The sequence below is a fragment of the Haliotis cracherodii genome, unplaced genomic scaffold (assembly GCF_022045235.1).
Source record: "Haliotis cracherodii isolate W230 unplaced genomic scaffold, xgHalCrac1.p SCAF_48, whole genome shotgun sequence".
Classification (NCBI taxonomy): Eukaryota; Metazoa; Mollusca; class Gastropoda; order Lepetellida; family Haliotidae; genus Haliotis; species Haliotis cracherodii.
In genome coordinates, this window is record NW_027266306.1 from 41,791 (window position 1) to 59,652 (window position 17,862).

General features: G+C 40.8%; 1 protein-coding gene across 2 annotated transcripts in view; it reads left to right on the plus strand.

Moving 5' to 3' along the window:
* The window catches only part of LOC139441903 (protein mesh-like), an 80,132-nt gene that overhangs the window by 39,942 nt on the left and 22,328 nt on the right, over nt 1-17,862 (plus strand). For both annotated transcript variants that reach the window (XM_071222654.1, XM_071222653.1), the window contains 2 exons: nt 11,553-11,846; nt 12,747-12,884. In XM_071222654.1, coding sequence (XP_071078755.1) covers nt 11,553-11,846; nt 12,747-12,884 — 432 coding nt within the window. The remainder of the gene's footprint in view (nt 1-11,552; nt 11,847-12,746; nt 12,885-17,862) is intronic.

Here is a 17,862-nt window from a genome sequence, read left to right on the forward strand (position 1 = left end):
CCTTCTGGAAGTTAACATGTGTTCGTGTTAATGGGACTTAGACATGTTCAGTTCAGCACCTGCATGTTTAGACTTGTAACAACATTCACTGTTATAGTGATGCTCAAATGGGTCCGTAATTTCAACCATACCTATGTCATTTATCATGTCAGATGTAAAGAATATGGAAACGTAAGAATTATAAAAAAAACTTGTCAGACATTTCAATTCTGATCGTATCTATCTAATATTTTGAAGGTTTGCCCAACCTAAAGCTTAACACGAAGTTCAGTCAAAAAGGGAATCCCACCTCGTCCTTTGTATTTACTCAAGAAAGCTTGTACACAATATTCCGGCATTCTCGACTATCTAAAACCAACCATGTTCGACTTATAGGTATTAAATATTACTTTGTTTGTTATTCGACGCCGCATTCATCAATATGACATATGACTACACTATCGGGTAACTAGGCCAACATACTTGTCGAGTTAACAGTCCGATACTCCTACTCCGGCCTTAACCACCGTCAATCTGGATCATGTTGACATTATGACGAATGTTCTCCTTTTGCCATCTCAGTGCCCTTGTCAAATATTTGGACACACGAGAGAGGTTTAATACTAAGGCCATAATTCCACACGTGTGGATATAAGAGTATATGTACCCTAAAGCATTGAATATTTACAACTGTCAGAGGTGACTTCAAAACTTATATGTCTCTACGAAGACGTGGCTAACGCAACCACGCCTATTGAAGTTATTATGAGAGCTAATATTGACTACTTCTCAGCGGTACTGTATTACATTTAACATCACAACGCTTGAACCTTGAACCACCGGGCTACGTCGTGATTGACCTTCTGAAGGTCAGTTGTAAAGGTCAAGGTTGGAAACTGAATGCGTCTTTTGACAACGTCATTGCGAGAGTCATTTCCTGGCAAAATAGTTCTCGCCGGTTTATTTCATCCATAGTTCTAAAGAGAAACGAACTTCGTGAACTTTAATGGCGAAAAGTACGATGGTGTTAGGTGCAGCTTTAAGTGTTATGCCGTTGTGTTTATTGTGGAAAACCGCCAGACTACGTGTTGAAGGCAAGGCGTGGCTGAACAGGGAGCATGATTTTCAACACTAATAGACTTAATTACAGTCATTTACAATTGGAAAGGGTGGAATTATAGTTCATTGTGATTGTCATCAACATTTCATCTCACGAAAGTGTACACACGACATGTTTCAATAGCTAACTGTAAAATGTTTCGAAACAGGGTTACCGTTCTCTGAAAGGTCACAGTATGATTAAAATTGAGCGCTTGTTTCTATATACATGCATAGGTGTACATCAACGAGTTATTCTGCTCTCTAATCGAAAGAAACTATTTCTGTCCTGTATGCCCCGTATGCCCCGTATGCCCCACATGCCGTTTTAACACCAGGCAGCACGAATCTTGGTTTATATTCACGTACGTAAGAGAACAAACCTGATCCGTTTTCGCATCTCTCCAGTTGTGATTTTTGTAGCAGCCGTGCTGTGTTGATGCGGGCCTAGCTTTGATGGCAGCTCTACGCGCGTATTTAAGCCGTGTTATTTACGATAGCCAACGCGTGTGTGCGTCAATGCCAAGTTTTTCCCTCCTCCCCAAGCATGTTTATCATTCTCTGTGCTCAAAACCAGCAACACCGTTTCCCTTTGTTATCAATACCTTTCGAGACCTTGCGATTGTGACACCCAGAATTCTTACTCCTTCCGGTTCAAGCTATAGTCTTTCCGTTTGCTCTCTTCCTCATTTCGAGTGGTGTACTTGGATTCTGACCATCGGTTCCAATTACCGATTGCTAGACTTTAGAGTCTTTCTATTCCGTCTTAATAGTATAGTGGAAGTATTGCTGCATTGCGTTTGCTTTTAACGCCGATACGAGTTCGACTCCATATGTTTTGAAAAAAGGACTGCATTGCAGAACATACTTTAAAAGTTCTAACATAATTAACTTCTCTTCTGTAGGTGGGCTCACAATGAAAATGCTGTATAATCAGCTGGCGACGGTTACACTGATGACCCAGTAGTCTCAGGCGTTGATTCTTAAGGATCCGCTGTTCATGGGTTTGAATGCCAGTTTTGCCCTCAATATGATCCTTGGTCTGTGAGCACCGTACACCTTATCATAGCTTCCACGTCTCCGACCTGCGTCACAACTCCGTGATATGACTTAACTCGCACAATAGTAAACGACATTTTCGAATCTGTAACGGCGTTTATCTTTCAATGACCTCGACAAACAATTTTACTTTTGCCCATATTATGACAAAGACGAAATAATTTAATCTTCCAGATATCTAGCTTTGACCTACTTTCAAGTTTTAATGGAGATGAATCATCGGCTCTTCCTTATGCTAAGTTGCCTTTATTGTGTGCCCGCCACCTTCTGTCATATGTCAGGCTTCGGGGCGTTTATAGCTGCCGCTGTAGTCTGGCTTCGCTTTGACTTGACTGATACCAGCGTTTCGGAAGCCGCCATATTGTCACGTGATTGAGACTGCCTCCGTGGTCTAGTGGTAGAGCGTCCACCGCGTCATACCAAAATACGTTAAAAGACGGAACTTGTTGTTTTTTGCCTGGCGCTCGGCATTCAGGGGCTAAAACACTGAATGATCGGCTCGGATTAAGTACACTGTGTCTGAGTGAGTGTTAAACTGCGGCATGGTATTTCAGTAGGATAACATTATAAAATGGGCATTATTCTGGAATAGTACAAGCACACACACACACACACACACACACACACACACACACACACACACACACACACACACACACGCGTACATGCACGTCACTATTTAATAACTACAATAATCTTGGACCCGAGGTTAAACCAAATTTCACCTAACCTCACGTGATAGAAATTTCGTGATATTACGAATATTGGCAATATATTTATGACCTTGTTTCTCAGTTCCTTGTATGAATGGCTCACTGAAATGGGAAATAACATCCTGCCAATGCACGTGTGAGAAAGAAATACCTAAGTAACGTATCTGAAACTATTGACAGACAAAGGTTCTGTGTGCAGATAATAAAATAATGTTTGCAGAGTCTTTGCCCTTTCAGTACTTCATCTCATACAGTTGCCCCGAAATGTTTGGGACCGTTTTGGAAATATGTCGAGTTATCCGCTGTTCGAGACAAACAGGGTAATTAGACCATAGCGCGTAACAGTTCTGCATCTTATTAGGCGATATGGTGTTTATGCCTCCAGCTGTGCAGATCGTAGTCAGATATGGCGTCATACATTATCAACATTTTTTGGAGAGCCTTTTATGTTTTTTGACACATCTAAGTGCGTGGGTAATGGATGAATAATATATTATACTTCTCACTGTGTTAATGAAAATGATTTTCTAAGTTATGCAAGTTAGATCTATCTGTATTTTTTTAATATCAAATTAAAGTTTTGAAACTAACTGGGAATCAATTAACTCGTGTGAAGAAATTCTGTTTCTTCGATACTTCAAGCATCTTCGACGAAAATACACCAAGAAATAGATAAAAAAAGTAAGCTGAAACCGTTCATGCCTGCCTCTTGTTTATAATACCTGCTCCGAGTCATTTTATTTCTGTCCTTCATGACGTCCTTGCTAACATGATTGTTAGAGTAACCCAAATGACCTGTGTTTATAACGCCTTCTATTGAAAGACGACGAAATGAGCCATGATTTCCCCGGCTCGCCCGATCCCAAGGGCTGAAAACTGATGTATGATAGCACCTATATAAATAAACGTTTATTCGCTATGTAGATCACTGATACTGAAATACCTGCTATTGAAACCCTATACCTCAGGTGGGGTCTCATCTCAACACTGCACCTTATGCCACTCATTAGGGCGATGTTTCTGCAAAAATTGAAAATATTTTCTTAAATGCTGTGCGTTACAGCTTATCTATTGATGTATTTGGCACGATGAAAAATTGGAAATATTTCATGTTTCTTTTAAATAACGTCAATACACGTACGGCGTTCCAATTAAGCCTCTCAGTCATAAGTTAATCAATGAGTTATTGGCGTAGTGCAAGGAGCGCTTCTACTTCCCTTGTTTTCTATATTGATGGGGCAGAGTTTTGGGATAATTGACGAAGGATTTTTGTGAGAGATCAAGTATGTGTGTTAGCACACATCTTCTTTGAAAATTCAACATTAAACCTGAATTAAAAAAATGAATAACAATGAGGCATTTTTCGTGTTATCTCAATGTTATAAATAAGTACAAACACAAAAACCCCTAGAGGTCACTGCGAAATATTTCCACAGTTGAAAGTCCCATTTATCATTCAAAATAAATCACGAAAGGGCTATTTTTAGGTCAGCTCGGATGCACTGGATGACTATTTCCGTGAAAGGACGAGGATTTCACAACACACCCGTGACATAAGGTTAATACCAAAAGATGACATCAGATGTTGCAGCTATTAAACGAACAGTGAATCATATTTAAAAAAAGTCTTGTTCAAATCTTGTTTTCATTGTATTGTGTTACAATCACAATGTTATAGGTGCTTTAATGGACATCTTGTTAATACGGGCGTGATAATCAAGATCCCCTTTTCTTAGAACGATTGTGACGAAGGCGTGTAACATTACATTATTTTGGTATTGTGCGTATGTTTTGTGTCTATCTGTTCAGATAGGATATGATCTTTGGGCTGTTGTTGTCTGATATATCATCAAACTGAGCGACTTACAATCAATTGAAATTGACACTAAGGTTAATATTGATAATAATTTGTGGAAAAGATTCAGTTCCAACAGACGCTGTTTTTAGATTTATATCAAACAAGCATCTTTATATCAACGAAAAAAGTATCTCTCGTATACTGAACGAAATATAGGGATATTTTGGATATATATTTGTGGTGAAGTTTGAGCACACAATCTCGGAAACATATCCCCCAAAATATCCATGATCCCTAACTGTATTCAGGATGTTATAGAATACACGATAGACATTACACTAAACCCTATTCCCAGATGTAAGCAATACCAGGTATATATTGTGAGCTTTCAAGACACTTGACACACAGTCCACAAGGGGTTATGACACATATAGTCAGCTGAGGGTTGAGGACACAGTTTACACACATAGTCCGCATTAACGGGGTTTAACTTTCGATACATACAAAATCCCATGTAATCCTCCACTGCTTTTAAGCTTAGGTAAATGCATACAGAAACCATACAAAATCCCATTAATCTGTGCACAGCAGGTGCGTGCATCAAAGGAGTAAGGTTTCTTAATATTGCAGGGGAAGGGTTGATATTCCTAAATGGCAATACATATTGTATAAACAGGGAACTGCCTGACCCGGTGTCTGCATATACATGCATGAATAAGAGTTGTATTTGAAGGCCGCGTCATTGTGGTTTGGGCTATTCATTTACATTCAAACTGGCTGTGTAATGGTAGACTTAGCACTGGAGCGTAGGGTGGGCCTTATTTACATTGGGAGCCGTATTACAAAAGTCCTGTCACTTTGAACGACCGCAGCAGCGTTGGATACTGGTGCACTCGCGTTATAGTTGCTGCTTTATGTAATTGTTTTGCATTTTATTCGAAGTGAACGAAACGTCGATACGACTGACAGAATTATCTCCCTTTGTGGATGAGGGCCACACGATCTGATCTATTGGATGATGCTATTATTTTTGTGATTGTAAATCCTGCTGCTCTCTTTGAAACTTACGTCAACTTTATATTTACTGGAGTACAGTTATGAGCATTTATAAGTTTTATCCATGTTAAAAGCTTCTTGTTAAATGTGAATTAAAGAAACGACAGAACAAATTTGAACGAAAATCACAAAGTTTACAAATATTTGTTCAATTTCAGTTTATTTTATACCGGAAACACGCCAATTGAGTGCGGATCTCGTTTTGTCCCTACACTTCCCTATCTATGCGTTTCCTGTTTTGTGAATCATTCACCCCTTACGACGTGCTAATGATACAGTCACAGTTCTCCGGATAAACGAGGCTGGAATATGAGTGAGTGAGTGAGTTGGGTTTAACGCCGCTTTTAACAGTATCCCAGTTATATCACGGCATGTCAGCTTAATGTGGGAGGAAAGCCCGAAGTGATGCAGGTCTCAGACGTTTACCACTTCGGTGAAACCCACGAGCACGGGTATGGTGCTGACAAACCTAGAAACATAATTCGGGCGAACCGGGATTCGAACCCACAATCATAGGTTTCTGGCGTGCCCAAGGGACGCAACTCTGCACAGCGAATCGCGGCGCCTTAGACGACTGGGCCACCCGTGCCCCCTGGCTGGAATATGAAGGAAAACCCGTTCTTTGTTCCTGACTGCGTGATCACGATTTTCCGTTGTCGTGACTCGGTGTGGATGATTTAATGAAACGTGGTGGAGTAGACCCGTTTGTCATTCATTGTAGAATAGACAAGCAAGTTGATGTAGTGACTCAATACTGTACTCTGTCAAAAGACAGGCAATCCCTCCCCGTTCACGGTGCCAATTGGGCAACCGATGAGATGACACAGTAGTGAAATTGAAGCTACTTGAATATTTCTCATGAAATTTCTCATGAGTATTTCTCACTGGATTTGTTTTTACAATAAGAACATTTTAACAACAATCCCATATACCTGGGATCTTGCAGTGTGAGACATAGTCTGAAGCACATGTAACACATGTGGTGTCTGACCCGTGAAGATCCGGGGTAGAATAGGTCTTCAGCAACCCATGCTTGCCGCAAAAGGCGACTATGCTTGTCGTATGAGGCGACTAACGGGATCGGGTGGTCTCGCTCGCTGACTTGGTTGATGCATGTCATCGATCCCAATTGCGTGGATCGATGCTCAAGATATTAATCACTGGATTGTTTGGTCCAGACTCGATTATATACAGAGCGCCGTCATATTGCTGGAATATTGCTGAGTGCGGCGTTAAACAACAAAACAAAACCAACCAACTAACAGGTGGTGTCTTCTTGGATTAGGGACTTTGTTCGAATTGTGCTCCTGTTCAGCCAGCAGTGAGTGGGTACCCGGTAGGATGTGATGGCAATCAGGTTGTTAATCTTCGAGCGCCAGACAGGCAGCGTTGGGTTGCATACTCCCCAGGGAGCTGAGAATGATTGTTGAGTGCACTCGATCCAGTGAAATATGCGGAATATAAATAGCCTGTTATTAGTATTATATTGACACCATATTCAGAGGCGGATCCAGGATTTTGCAAAAGGTGGGGTGCAAACTATACACAAGTCACGAAGTCAACAAACTCCCCACCCCCCACCCCACACCTCCCACCCACCCCCACCCACCCCCACACCCCGGATCAGCTATTGATATGTCACCCTACGTCAGAAGCACCTGCACCTTAAATGATAATGTTCCTTCTTCATAGCGAACGCACTGATGTTAGTTGTGCCAGGATAAACTGTATCGACACGGGACGGAATTACTTGTATGCATAACGGGATAAACACAAGAATCTAAAAATACACCACAGATCTTTTTGTTCCCCGGCATGTGTGAAGACCTGTCTACTGTGATAAATGCTGATTACCTAGGACATCCCCGCCCAAGCCGCCATCTTGGTTCTTCGCATATTAGCAGTTACCTCCCTTTGAACGTAGATCTGTACGCATTTGGAATCGCTTACCCGACGGGAACGTGTAACGCAGGTCATGGTTATGTTGGAATGTTCGTCCAAAATGTCGACCCTTACGTTCGGAGCGGTGTCAGATCTGTTGCGCACGTGCAGACCACGTGCGATGAACGTGCAACAATGCGTTGCGAGTGTGCGGTAGATGACATTTGCCAACTACACGTGTGGCTGTGATTAAATGTGTTTTCATCTCGGGGTATTATACAGCTAGTATAAATAACACTCCGGGCCTAGTAGCAAGACCCAAACTCTCAAACAATCAGTACTTTATTTACCAAAGTTTGAAATCTTAATACGATTTTTTCCCGAAATCTTGAAACCATAATTGAAGGGTGCCGAATTTCCCGTTCGTCATGCGAACAGAAGAATGACGTTTAGATTGGGGAATTAAGTTTGAAAAGGCACAGTTTTTATTCAACGCGGAACCGATAATATTTTTTATGATGAGAATTGTGTCAACGTTTGCCAGCTACCATGGAAACGACGTGATGTTCGTCATGTGGTTTGACCTCGAATGTCATGCCCTCATTTTCCAAACCGGATAGAATCGCCGTTCCAGATACACCGAGTGATTGAATGTTGCCTTACGCCGCAAACAGCTATATTCCAGGTACATCGCGATTACCTGTGAATAATCAAGTCTGGACAGACAGTCCTGTGAGCATCGAGATACGTTGACACGCTGTCAGTTGAATCCCCGAGCAGGACCACTGAGCAGGACCACTGAGCAGGACCACCGAGCAGGACCACCGAGCAGGACCACCAAGCAGGACCATCGTACAATCTTTAATCAGTTTACATGGGATACTGGAAACCATTTATATCCGGAATCCCCCCTGCCCGAGTATGTGTGCAGGGTTCCCAGAGGGGACACAGAGGCTCCACATATCGTTCCCGTATTAGAAATCGTAGTCTGTAGTTATGGACATAGGATGGCGGGTAGTGGTTAAAGCGTTCGCTTTTCACGCCGAAGACCCGGGTTCGATTCCCCACATGGGTACAGTTTATGAAGCCTATTTCTTGTGTCCCCCGCCGTGATATTGCTGGAATATTGCTAAAAGCGGCGTAAAAACAAACTCACTGGCAATTATGGACAAATGCAAAAGCCGTTGGACTCCCGTAACGCCGTTAGAACCAATGGCGGGTCCCGGACAAGGTTGATTTCCAGGCTAGCCCGTGGCCAGAGAGGTTGAACACAATAGCAGATAAGATAACCGATTTTTCTGTGTTCGTGCACATTTGATTGCTAAAACAAATGTTTATCCTATTCCGAAGAGCAGAAAACAACACCATTAAAAACCAAGCAACTCGATGTATGGCAAAAACTGAACCCATTTGCCGCAAAAAAACCCAACAAAGTGCATATAAAGAGTATTACTGGGAACAAAGGATGTCAACTTGATATTCTTGAACTGCCACATTTCCTCGCCAACAAACATCCGTTACGTCAGCATGGCTTATATTTGTTTTGCAGTGCATGTGCACCAAGGTCTGACATTGTATATGCGCCATTAACACATCGTACAGTATCTGCCGCAGTCGTAAATAGAAAAGTTAGGTATAGAGCTTTTGTCCCATGGTACAAACTTTAATATCACCCCTTTGAGAAGGTTTACCTTCGTTGCTATATGAACATTACAATTTTGTATACTTAATTATGTACAAATCTATAAACAAAATCATAAAGCCGGCAATTGAGATCCCACGGCAGTACAGCATGTTATATGTGTTTCTTATCGTGATTTTTGTAATAATGTTAAAAGCGTATTATAATAATAGTCAAAATAGAAAACATGTCCACATTTATCTACAAATCACTATCGACACCCCATCATTGCCATCGACACCATCACCAACACCATTGACACCATCACCAACACCATTGACACCATCACTTACACCATTGACACCATTAACACCATCGACACCATCACTAACACCATCGACACCGACACCATCACCATTGACACCGCCACCATCACCAACACCATTGACAACGCCACCATCACCAACACCATTGACACCGCCACAGCCCAAATATCCTCAAAGAGGTATCCCTTGATCTGCAACCAACGCCAGCATCACAACCACTGACACCTTCACGATATTACCAGAACCATCGGAAATATCCCAAACACCACCCACGGCATCACCAAAACCATCCACAACATCCCAAACACCACTCACAGCATCCTAAACACCACCCACCGCATCCCAAACACCACCCACGGGATCCCAAACACCACTCAAAGCATCCTGAACACCACCCACCCCATCCCAAACACCACCCACGGGTTCCTAAAAACCACCCACAGCATCCCAAACATCATCCCAACATACACACCACCACTCACAACATCCCAAACACCACCCACAGCATCCCAAACACCACCCACAGCATCCACAACACCACCCACAGCATCCCAAACACAACCTAGAACTCTTTTGTTCATTCGCATACTGAGTGTGCGAACACTGATTCGGATCACTTATGGTGTATGCTTGGAATAATAAATAACAAATGATTAAAGTTTCATTCAAGAACCAATCAAGCCCGAACAACAATGCTATGTTTCAACAAATACTCACGAACGGTATCCGTTCCAAAAGAGAAAATGACAAAAATCTTCCAACAGTAGCACATGTGATATTGTTTAATATGCCTTGTCTCCAGTGTCCGGGAAACGAAATTGTTGATGGCTACTGGCTGTGCTATACATCACGGGCTTTATGTGTACAGTTTCAACTCACAACAATAGTATGACACACCGAAAACACAGTAGACATGCTCTATAGATACCCCAGTATCCACGGTATACCAAAACCACAGTTCCTCCTTGTACAAATGAGCTATGGGCACAGCATCCAAATGCCTTAGCACAGGTGTGTACCGTCATTCATCTACAGTGTTTTTTACCTGTGTGTTTTGTAACGCTACACCTCTCTTGGCTAGCAATGCTCTGTAGATAAAGTGTTGAAGAAATATTTGTCTTAACTGAAACCTACCTCTTAACAGCGATACGTACCATATGGCATTAGAAGGCTCTCACGCTGGTGGTTTCAAACGTAGCTAGCTGCAACATCATACACTGAAATGTGAACCTTCATATCAGACGGTGTTACCCTAAAGAAGCGAATTCAAGATTTAGTGTAAATCAAATTTAAATGGAGAAGGCTTGATACAGTGATTCGAGAAGGCGTTAACGTTTGGTTATTTTGATGCATATGTTTCAAATGAGTTATGCAGAAAGATATGCCAAGGTCGTACATCATCGATGCGGAAGGTGCTTTAACACTGACATAAACCGTATAACAAAGGTTCTGGTTACGTTAATGTATGTATTTGAGTTCAACAAGAAGATGCCTCAAGGTCAATATCAACGGGTGCAGGAGGTGCTTTAACCCTGACATAAACCGTAGAACAAAGGTTTTTGTTACCTTAATGTATGTATTTGAGTTCAACAAGAAGATGCCTCAAGGTCAATATCATCGGGTGTAGGAGGTGCTTTATCTCTGACATAAACCGTATAACAGAGGTTCTGGTTACGTTAATGTATGTATTTGAGTTCAACAAGAAGATGCCTCAAGGTCAATATCATCGGGTGCAGGAGGTGCTTTATCTCTGACATAAACCGTATAACAAAGGTTCTGGTTACGTTAATGTATGTATTTGAGTTCAACAAGAAGATGCCTCAAGGTCAAATATCATCGGGTGTAGGAGGTGTTTTATCCCTGACATACACCGTATAACAAAGGTTTTGGTTAGGTTATTGCGTGCAAGAAGATGCCTCAAGGTCTTATGCCATCAGTTACAGGAGGTGCATCAACATTCATTTCATTTTTATGTTGAAATCTTCAAGCCAATCTAATGTGGGACTTTTTTTGTTTTTCAGGTAAATAACAATGGAATAATATCATTTCTGGATCAGCTTAAAACGTATAGACCTGAAAATTTCCCCTTGGATTCCGAAACACCAATTATTGCTCCATTCTGGGCTGACGTGGATGTGCAAGTTGGAGGTAAAGTGTGGTATCGTGAGTCTAGTGATTTCCAACTTCTTGATAAAGCGACGGTTGAAATAAAGACATACTTCCCTGCCCTGAGAAGGTTCCGAGCTAACTGGATGTTTATCGCAACTTGGGACAATGTTGGCTTTTACGGTGCTTCTCAAGAAGGCAAGCAAAAGGTAAGATTCTTAAGGAAGGAAAAATGCATTTCAGATAGTTGCCGGTGTTATTGCAATTGTGCATTTTGTACGAGAAAGGATATCCTTTGGGTCAAAACATACGCAAAACACATGCAAAGGCCAGTCAAGTGTTCACCTGAAAATATACGGGAACACATGATTCAGGCCATAAGGAGAATTGCATCGGACATCATTTTGGTCACAGATGCGTTAAATGCCCACCACACTGTCCACCTTAAAACGTTCTGAAAGCTTTGCTGAGACCTTGAATGTTGTAAACCTGATCGAACAACGTTTGAGCAACAGTCATATTACATCCTTTGAAATCTTCGTAAGAAGAGCATGCTTGAACCTCAAAAGTTGTGAAACGTAGACACCGAGGACTTGAGCTGCTGGAATATAGGCATTAAAAGGGGGGAAGTTGACTAATGGAAAGTTGAAGTCATTCATCTTGTCACACAGTCTTGTGTTTTGTCACTCAGAAAGTTTACGCATGGATCTAAATAGGACATTGTTGAGCCGATCTCACCGGTCTATTTTACCTCCAGTTCTGGTTGGTAACTCAGTGAAAGTGACCTGGCTTTTCTCTTATCAGTGAGAACGACAATTTTAGATACTTTCACTTTAACCGTTAGAAGCCACAATATCCGTTTTATATAACTCTATTGAAAGGATTAGGATCAACGTAACCAACGTTTCAGCAGTCAAACCAAGCTCTTTGTAGCATAAACGACTACCGGAAGTACTTACCTCTGTCTCAGACACATAAATTCATAAGTGTCCATTCATATAATTTTCACCGCTATTTCGCCTTACGCCCTATTGAATATGTTACGACGGATGTTCGACACTGGGTATTCTCTGGCGATGACGTTTCATATTTGATGATGGCTGTTTCAGAGAAATACATTCCAAGCAGTGCTGATCACTGATAGCCTGCAATCTTTCGTCATCTTCAACTACAACAAGATCGAGTGGACGACCGGCTCCAACAGCGGTGGGGTGACCACGACGGGTCTCGGAGGGAATCCTGCCCAGGTATGGAAGGTAGAAGACATACGGTGGTAAATTACGCTTCTGCATAGATGTCATAGTAGTGGCTGTGCATCACAGTGACGTCATTATTACGTCATCATTACGCCATCAGCTCAAGCAGACGTGCAAAGTGACATTGTTTGAGTGGTGAAGTTATGATGACGTTTTTGTTTGAAATTTGTTTTTGAAGTTCAGATGGTTCATTTGCATAATGACGTCATCTGTGACGTCTTACACGCTGTCACTGCTTTGACTACACAACTCCTCCTCCATCCATTTGTACTCAAGATTAGCATGCGTGCTGCACTAGTTCTCTCTCTATGTACATCTGCTCTGTCCGTCACGTGATGTAGGTCACGGGCAGCCAACAAGGTCAAGGTTATGATCAGATACTACTTTCCTGAAGTCAATATAAACGAAGTAATAATTCAGCGACTTGAGGCACATGTTAAATACGAGATACCATCACTTCTCTTACCAAGTTTAATGAAACAAATACACAAAATTTTGCGTCCTCGTACGTATTTTTGGTGAATAATAATTATAAAACCATACTACCACAACAATCGTATTAGTGTTGAGTAGCTTTACGTTTCATCGACATTATCACAGCCATACTTGCGACTGACAACACTTAACAGAAAGTGATCTTTAACCTTTTGTAATAAAAACTTATCAAGCACATAAAATAGTCTTTGATTAATTCCAATTTCTTAGAAAGAGAGCATACCCTTTTCTGACACCTGTTATACTCATAGGAATGACTGTGCACCTCTAATAGATAAAATATTATATTCCCGAGTAGTCCGACAGATGAATTTTATTGCTGAAATATTGCTGAAAGCGATCTTAAATTTTAAATCACTTAAATTAAAGGGTGACCTAAATAACATGAGTACAGTGCTGATACCACTAGCCTCATAAGTCGATCTTTGCCTGAGCGGAATTTTTCATGCACAATGCATCCATTCTTACATGCTACACGCGAATGGGCACAATAGGTAAATTCTATTATTAAGGGAAGACATACTCATGTAATAATTTAAATGAAAGTCACTTATGTACGTAGGTCACCAATATATGTGATGAATTTCAAGTATACAGATATATATATATAAAATGTTTTATGTACTTATGTTACATATATAAACAATAATACTATACAAAGTCATAATGTCACCCGAATATGTATTTCTCATAATGGAGAACAAAATTAGGGTGTTAAATTAAATAAAATTTAAATAAAGGATATGACCTTGAACTTTTTAAAGAACCTTGACCTTGTTTTGATTTGACCTTCCATGACCTTACCCGTTCTTTCATCCCTGCATGGACAGCATGCTCTGTCCTTGCCTGATGTAGGTCATGTCTCAGATTGGATATAGCTGAACGTCTTCCTAGTGGTAGTGTTCGAGTAACAGAACCTACTAGGTAAATCCTGATAATAAGTAGCATGGTGTTTACTGTGTATTAGTATATATTAGTATTAATTAAGTCTAGAATTTATTAGCCTCAGATCAATAATACATCATCCATCTGTCCTAGAGAAGGTGTCATTTGAGGCGGCTAACGGGATCGGGTGGTCAGTCTCGCTGACTTGATATGCAAGTCATCGTATCCCAATTGCGTAGAACGATGCTCATGGTGTCAATCACTGGAGTTTGGTCCAGACTCGATTATTTACAGACCGCCGTCATATAGTAGGGCGTTAAACAACAAACAAACAACCAAGCATAGTGAAGGCAGATATTCTTTTTATAATTTTTAACTTTGACTTGAAATATTTTTTGGGTGGGATGAGAGAATCAGAAATTTGGTAAGACAATGTATGTATCAGACCAAAAAAATGTGTCCAGCATTGTATGTAGAAGGAGGGGTCAATGAAAGGTCTTGTTTTCATGGGGCTGGTTTGGACAGAGCAGGATGTGTTAGATACTAGTTCCCGTCATGCGCAGACGAATGCGTGCAGGAGGTGTCTTGTCATTACGGTTATATTCTAGTAGTTGCTTCCCGTAGTCCAGCGCGCCGCTTCCGGAAACGTTTTTACCGGAAGTGGAACATATTACCCAGCATGCTCCAATTTCAGTCGATTTTGAAATTTCTGTTGCATTGTGGTTGATTTTCTATTCTTCATGTCAAAACGGCATGTAAAGGTGATAAATTTTAAACTTTGATTTTAAACAAAGTGTATTGTTTCTACGATTTTTGCTGTTAAAATTTGTAAAACACATCGTGTAAGATCTATTATGGAAATGTTCCGATTACGTGGAGTGTGTATGGTTTAAGAAGCCTACAAGAATATCCAGTTTTAGTCAGAAGCATTATTTTCCATATGTCTTCTTATTTATATTGTTACTAATTACATTAATTATTATCGTGTAACCTAATCGAGTTTTTAAGCTGTCACTGTTACCTTATTGGTTCTATTTGTTTAACGGTACTAACATCAAACTATGAATTACGTCTTTAAATATTTATGTTTGAACCAAAGACACTGATGCTTATCCCATTTTCCCATATCCCCCGCCGTGATATGGCTGGAATATTGTTAAAAGTGGCGTAAATCCATACTCACTCACATACGCTTATCAATAATTTTACTTAACATTTTGATTTCGACCTTTACAAAACTGGTTCATGCCTAAGACAAGGCTCGATACACAGCATTGGTATAATAAACTGCCGGCAAAAGAAAGTATACACTTGAAAATTCGATTTGACCCCCAGAATACAAAAGCTATTACAAACGTTACTAGCCTGACAACAGCTATCAAGCACTGTAAACGTTTAGGTCCAAACCACAATTATGATACGCGACCATCGAATATATATTTCTTGTTTGTTTCATTTGTAGACATTTGTAGTCTTTTTTGCCTGGCATTTATGTACAGCCCATTCTTGGTGCCATGTGCCTATGCTGCAATATTGCTTAAAGTGACGTGAGACCCATGTCATCCAAATGAGAATGACATTTACTTTCTGAAATAAATCAAACAAACCCCTTTTGCTGAAAAATGTCCGAATGTAAATAAAAGAAAGGAAAATTAAAATCTCTTCATTTCCATCAGAACTGAAGAAATCTAGATTTGCTAAAGTATGGATATTTTTGTTTCAAGGTCTGTATGAGGAAATTCTGGAAAATGTTGTTTACGGTGTCTGTGTCTTTGGTTATTTCTGATGTGTAGGGTTGAAGTAGCTGTATGGTAGTGCTGTGATGTAGTATTTCATGTTATATCCTAGTGTATATACGACATATCCTCCCCATGTATGACACCCTGCAACACACCTGTACGTGCTTCAGCTACATGTGTACACGCCCAGTCTCGGGGCTCTGTTCTCTACAGTGACGGTTTGTTTACTGAATATATTCCCGCTGAGATAAGACTTCAAAATGAAATTGATGATAATCGACGCATGACCAAAGCGATCCGCCATTCTTAAAAAATAGAAGAAAGGAAACCGAAAGAAAAAAACCAAACGATCTCAAACAAACCAAGAAACATAAACAGTAGCAACAATAACAAACAAAACATTTATCAATCTTTTTCCCCCAAAAAATTACAAAAATGACAAGAAATGAAAATATATAAAACAAGGGGGAAAAGTAAAATTTCAACACGAAAACATATCTCCAGAAAAGATTATAAAATGTTTTATCCCGTCTGTTTTGGTCACTGAGAGAGCTTACATTTTATATAACTTACATAATGTTTTGAATTTTTTAATTGTTGTATAAAAGCCGTTTTATGTGAATCTTTGATTCCCGCATCAAATTTGAATTTTACAGTTGAGATTATGTGCAGAATATTGGTCAATATTTGGAACAATCACAGTTTGACTTATTTGATCAAACCCGTCAAACAGAATTGGTCAATGGTTTATGCGCAAGTACTAGATCCCCTTGATAATGTTGATTTCCGCTTCCGGAAGGTTCTTCTTGGAACTTGTGGTAGAGAGTGTATTTTGGGGCAAATCGCATTGGCAGAGAACAAGGTTGAATATTGACACCGTATCCATCGTCACTCGTTCGACGCATTCTTGACGTCATGGATTAAGTGTCAAGATCTGGAGACACCCGTTAGCTGTGCAAGATATGTCTGAGTAGGGCACGCTTGTCGGTTGTCGTAAACAACGTACCTAGGGCACGGTTGTCGGATGTCATAACAACAGGCGTTGGTCACACTTGCCGATTGTCGTAAACATAATACCTAGGACACGGTTGTTGGTTGTCGTTGAACAACAGACGAATGACACACTTGACGGTCGTCGTAAACATCACAGCTACGGCATGCTTGTCGGTTGTCGTAAACATCATACCTAGCGCACGCGTTTCGGTTGTCGTAAAAAAACAGACGTTGGGCACACTTGTCGATTGTCGTAAACATAATACCTAGGATACGGTTGTTGGTTGTCGCTGAACAACAGTCGAATGACACACTTGACGGTCGTCGTAAACATCACACCTACGGCATGCTTGTCGGTTGTCGTAAACATCATACCTAGCGCACGCGTTTCGGTTGTCGTAAAAAAACAGACGTTGGGCACACTTGTCGATTGTCGTATACATAATACCTAGGACACGGTTGTTGGTTGTCGTTGAACAACAGACGAATGACACACTTGACGGTCGTCGTAAACATCACACCTACGGCATGCTTGTCGGTTGTCGTAAACATCATACCTAGCGCACGCGTTTCGGTTGTCGTAAAAAACAGATGTTGGGCACACTTGTCGATTGTCGTAAACATAATACCTAGGATACGGTTGTTGGTTGTCGTTGAACAACAGTCGAATGACACACTTGACGGTCGTCGTAAACATCACACCTACGGCATGCTTGTCGACTGTTGTAAACATCATACCTAGCGCACGCGTTTCGGTTGTCGTGAACATTATACCGAGAGCACGGAAGTCGATTGTCGTAAAAAACAGGCGTAGGGTACGCATGTCGGTTTTCAGATGCTTAATCATTCTCGCTAGT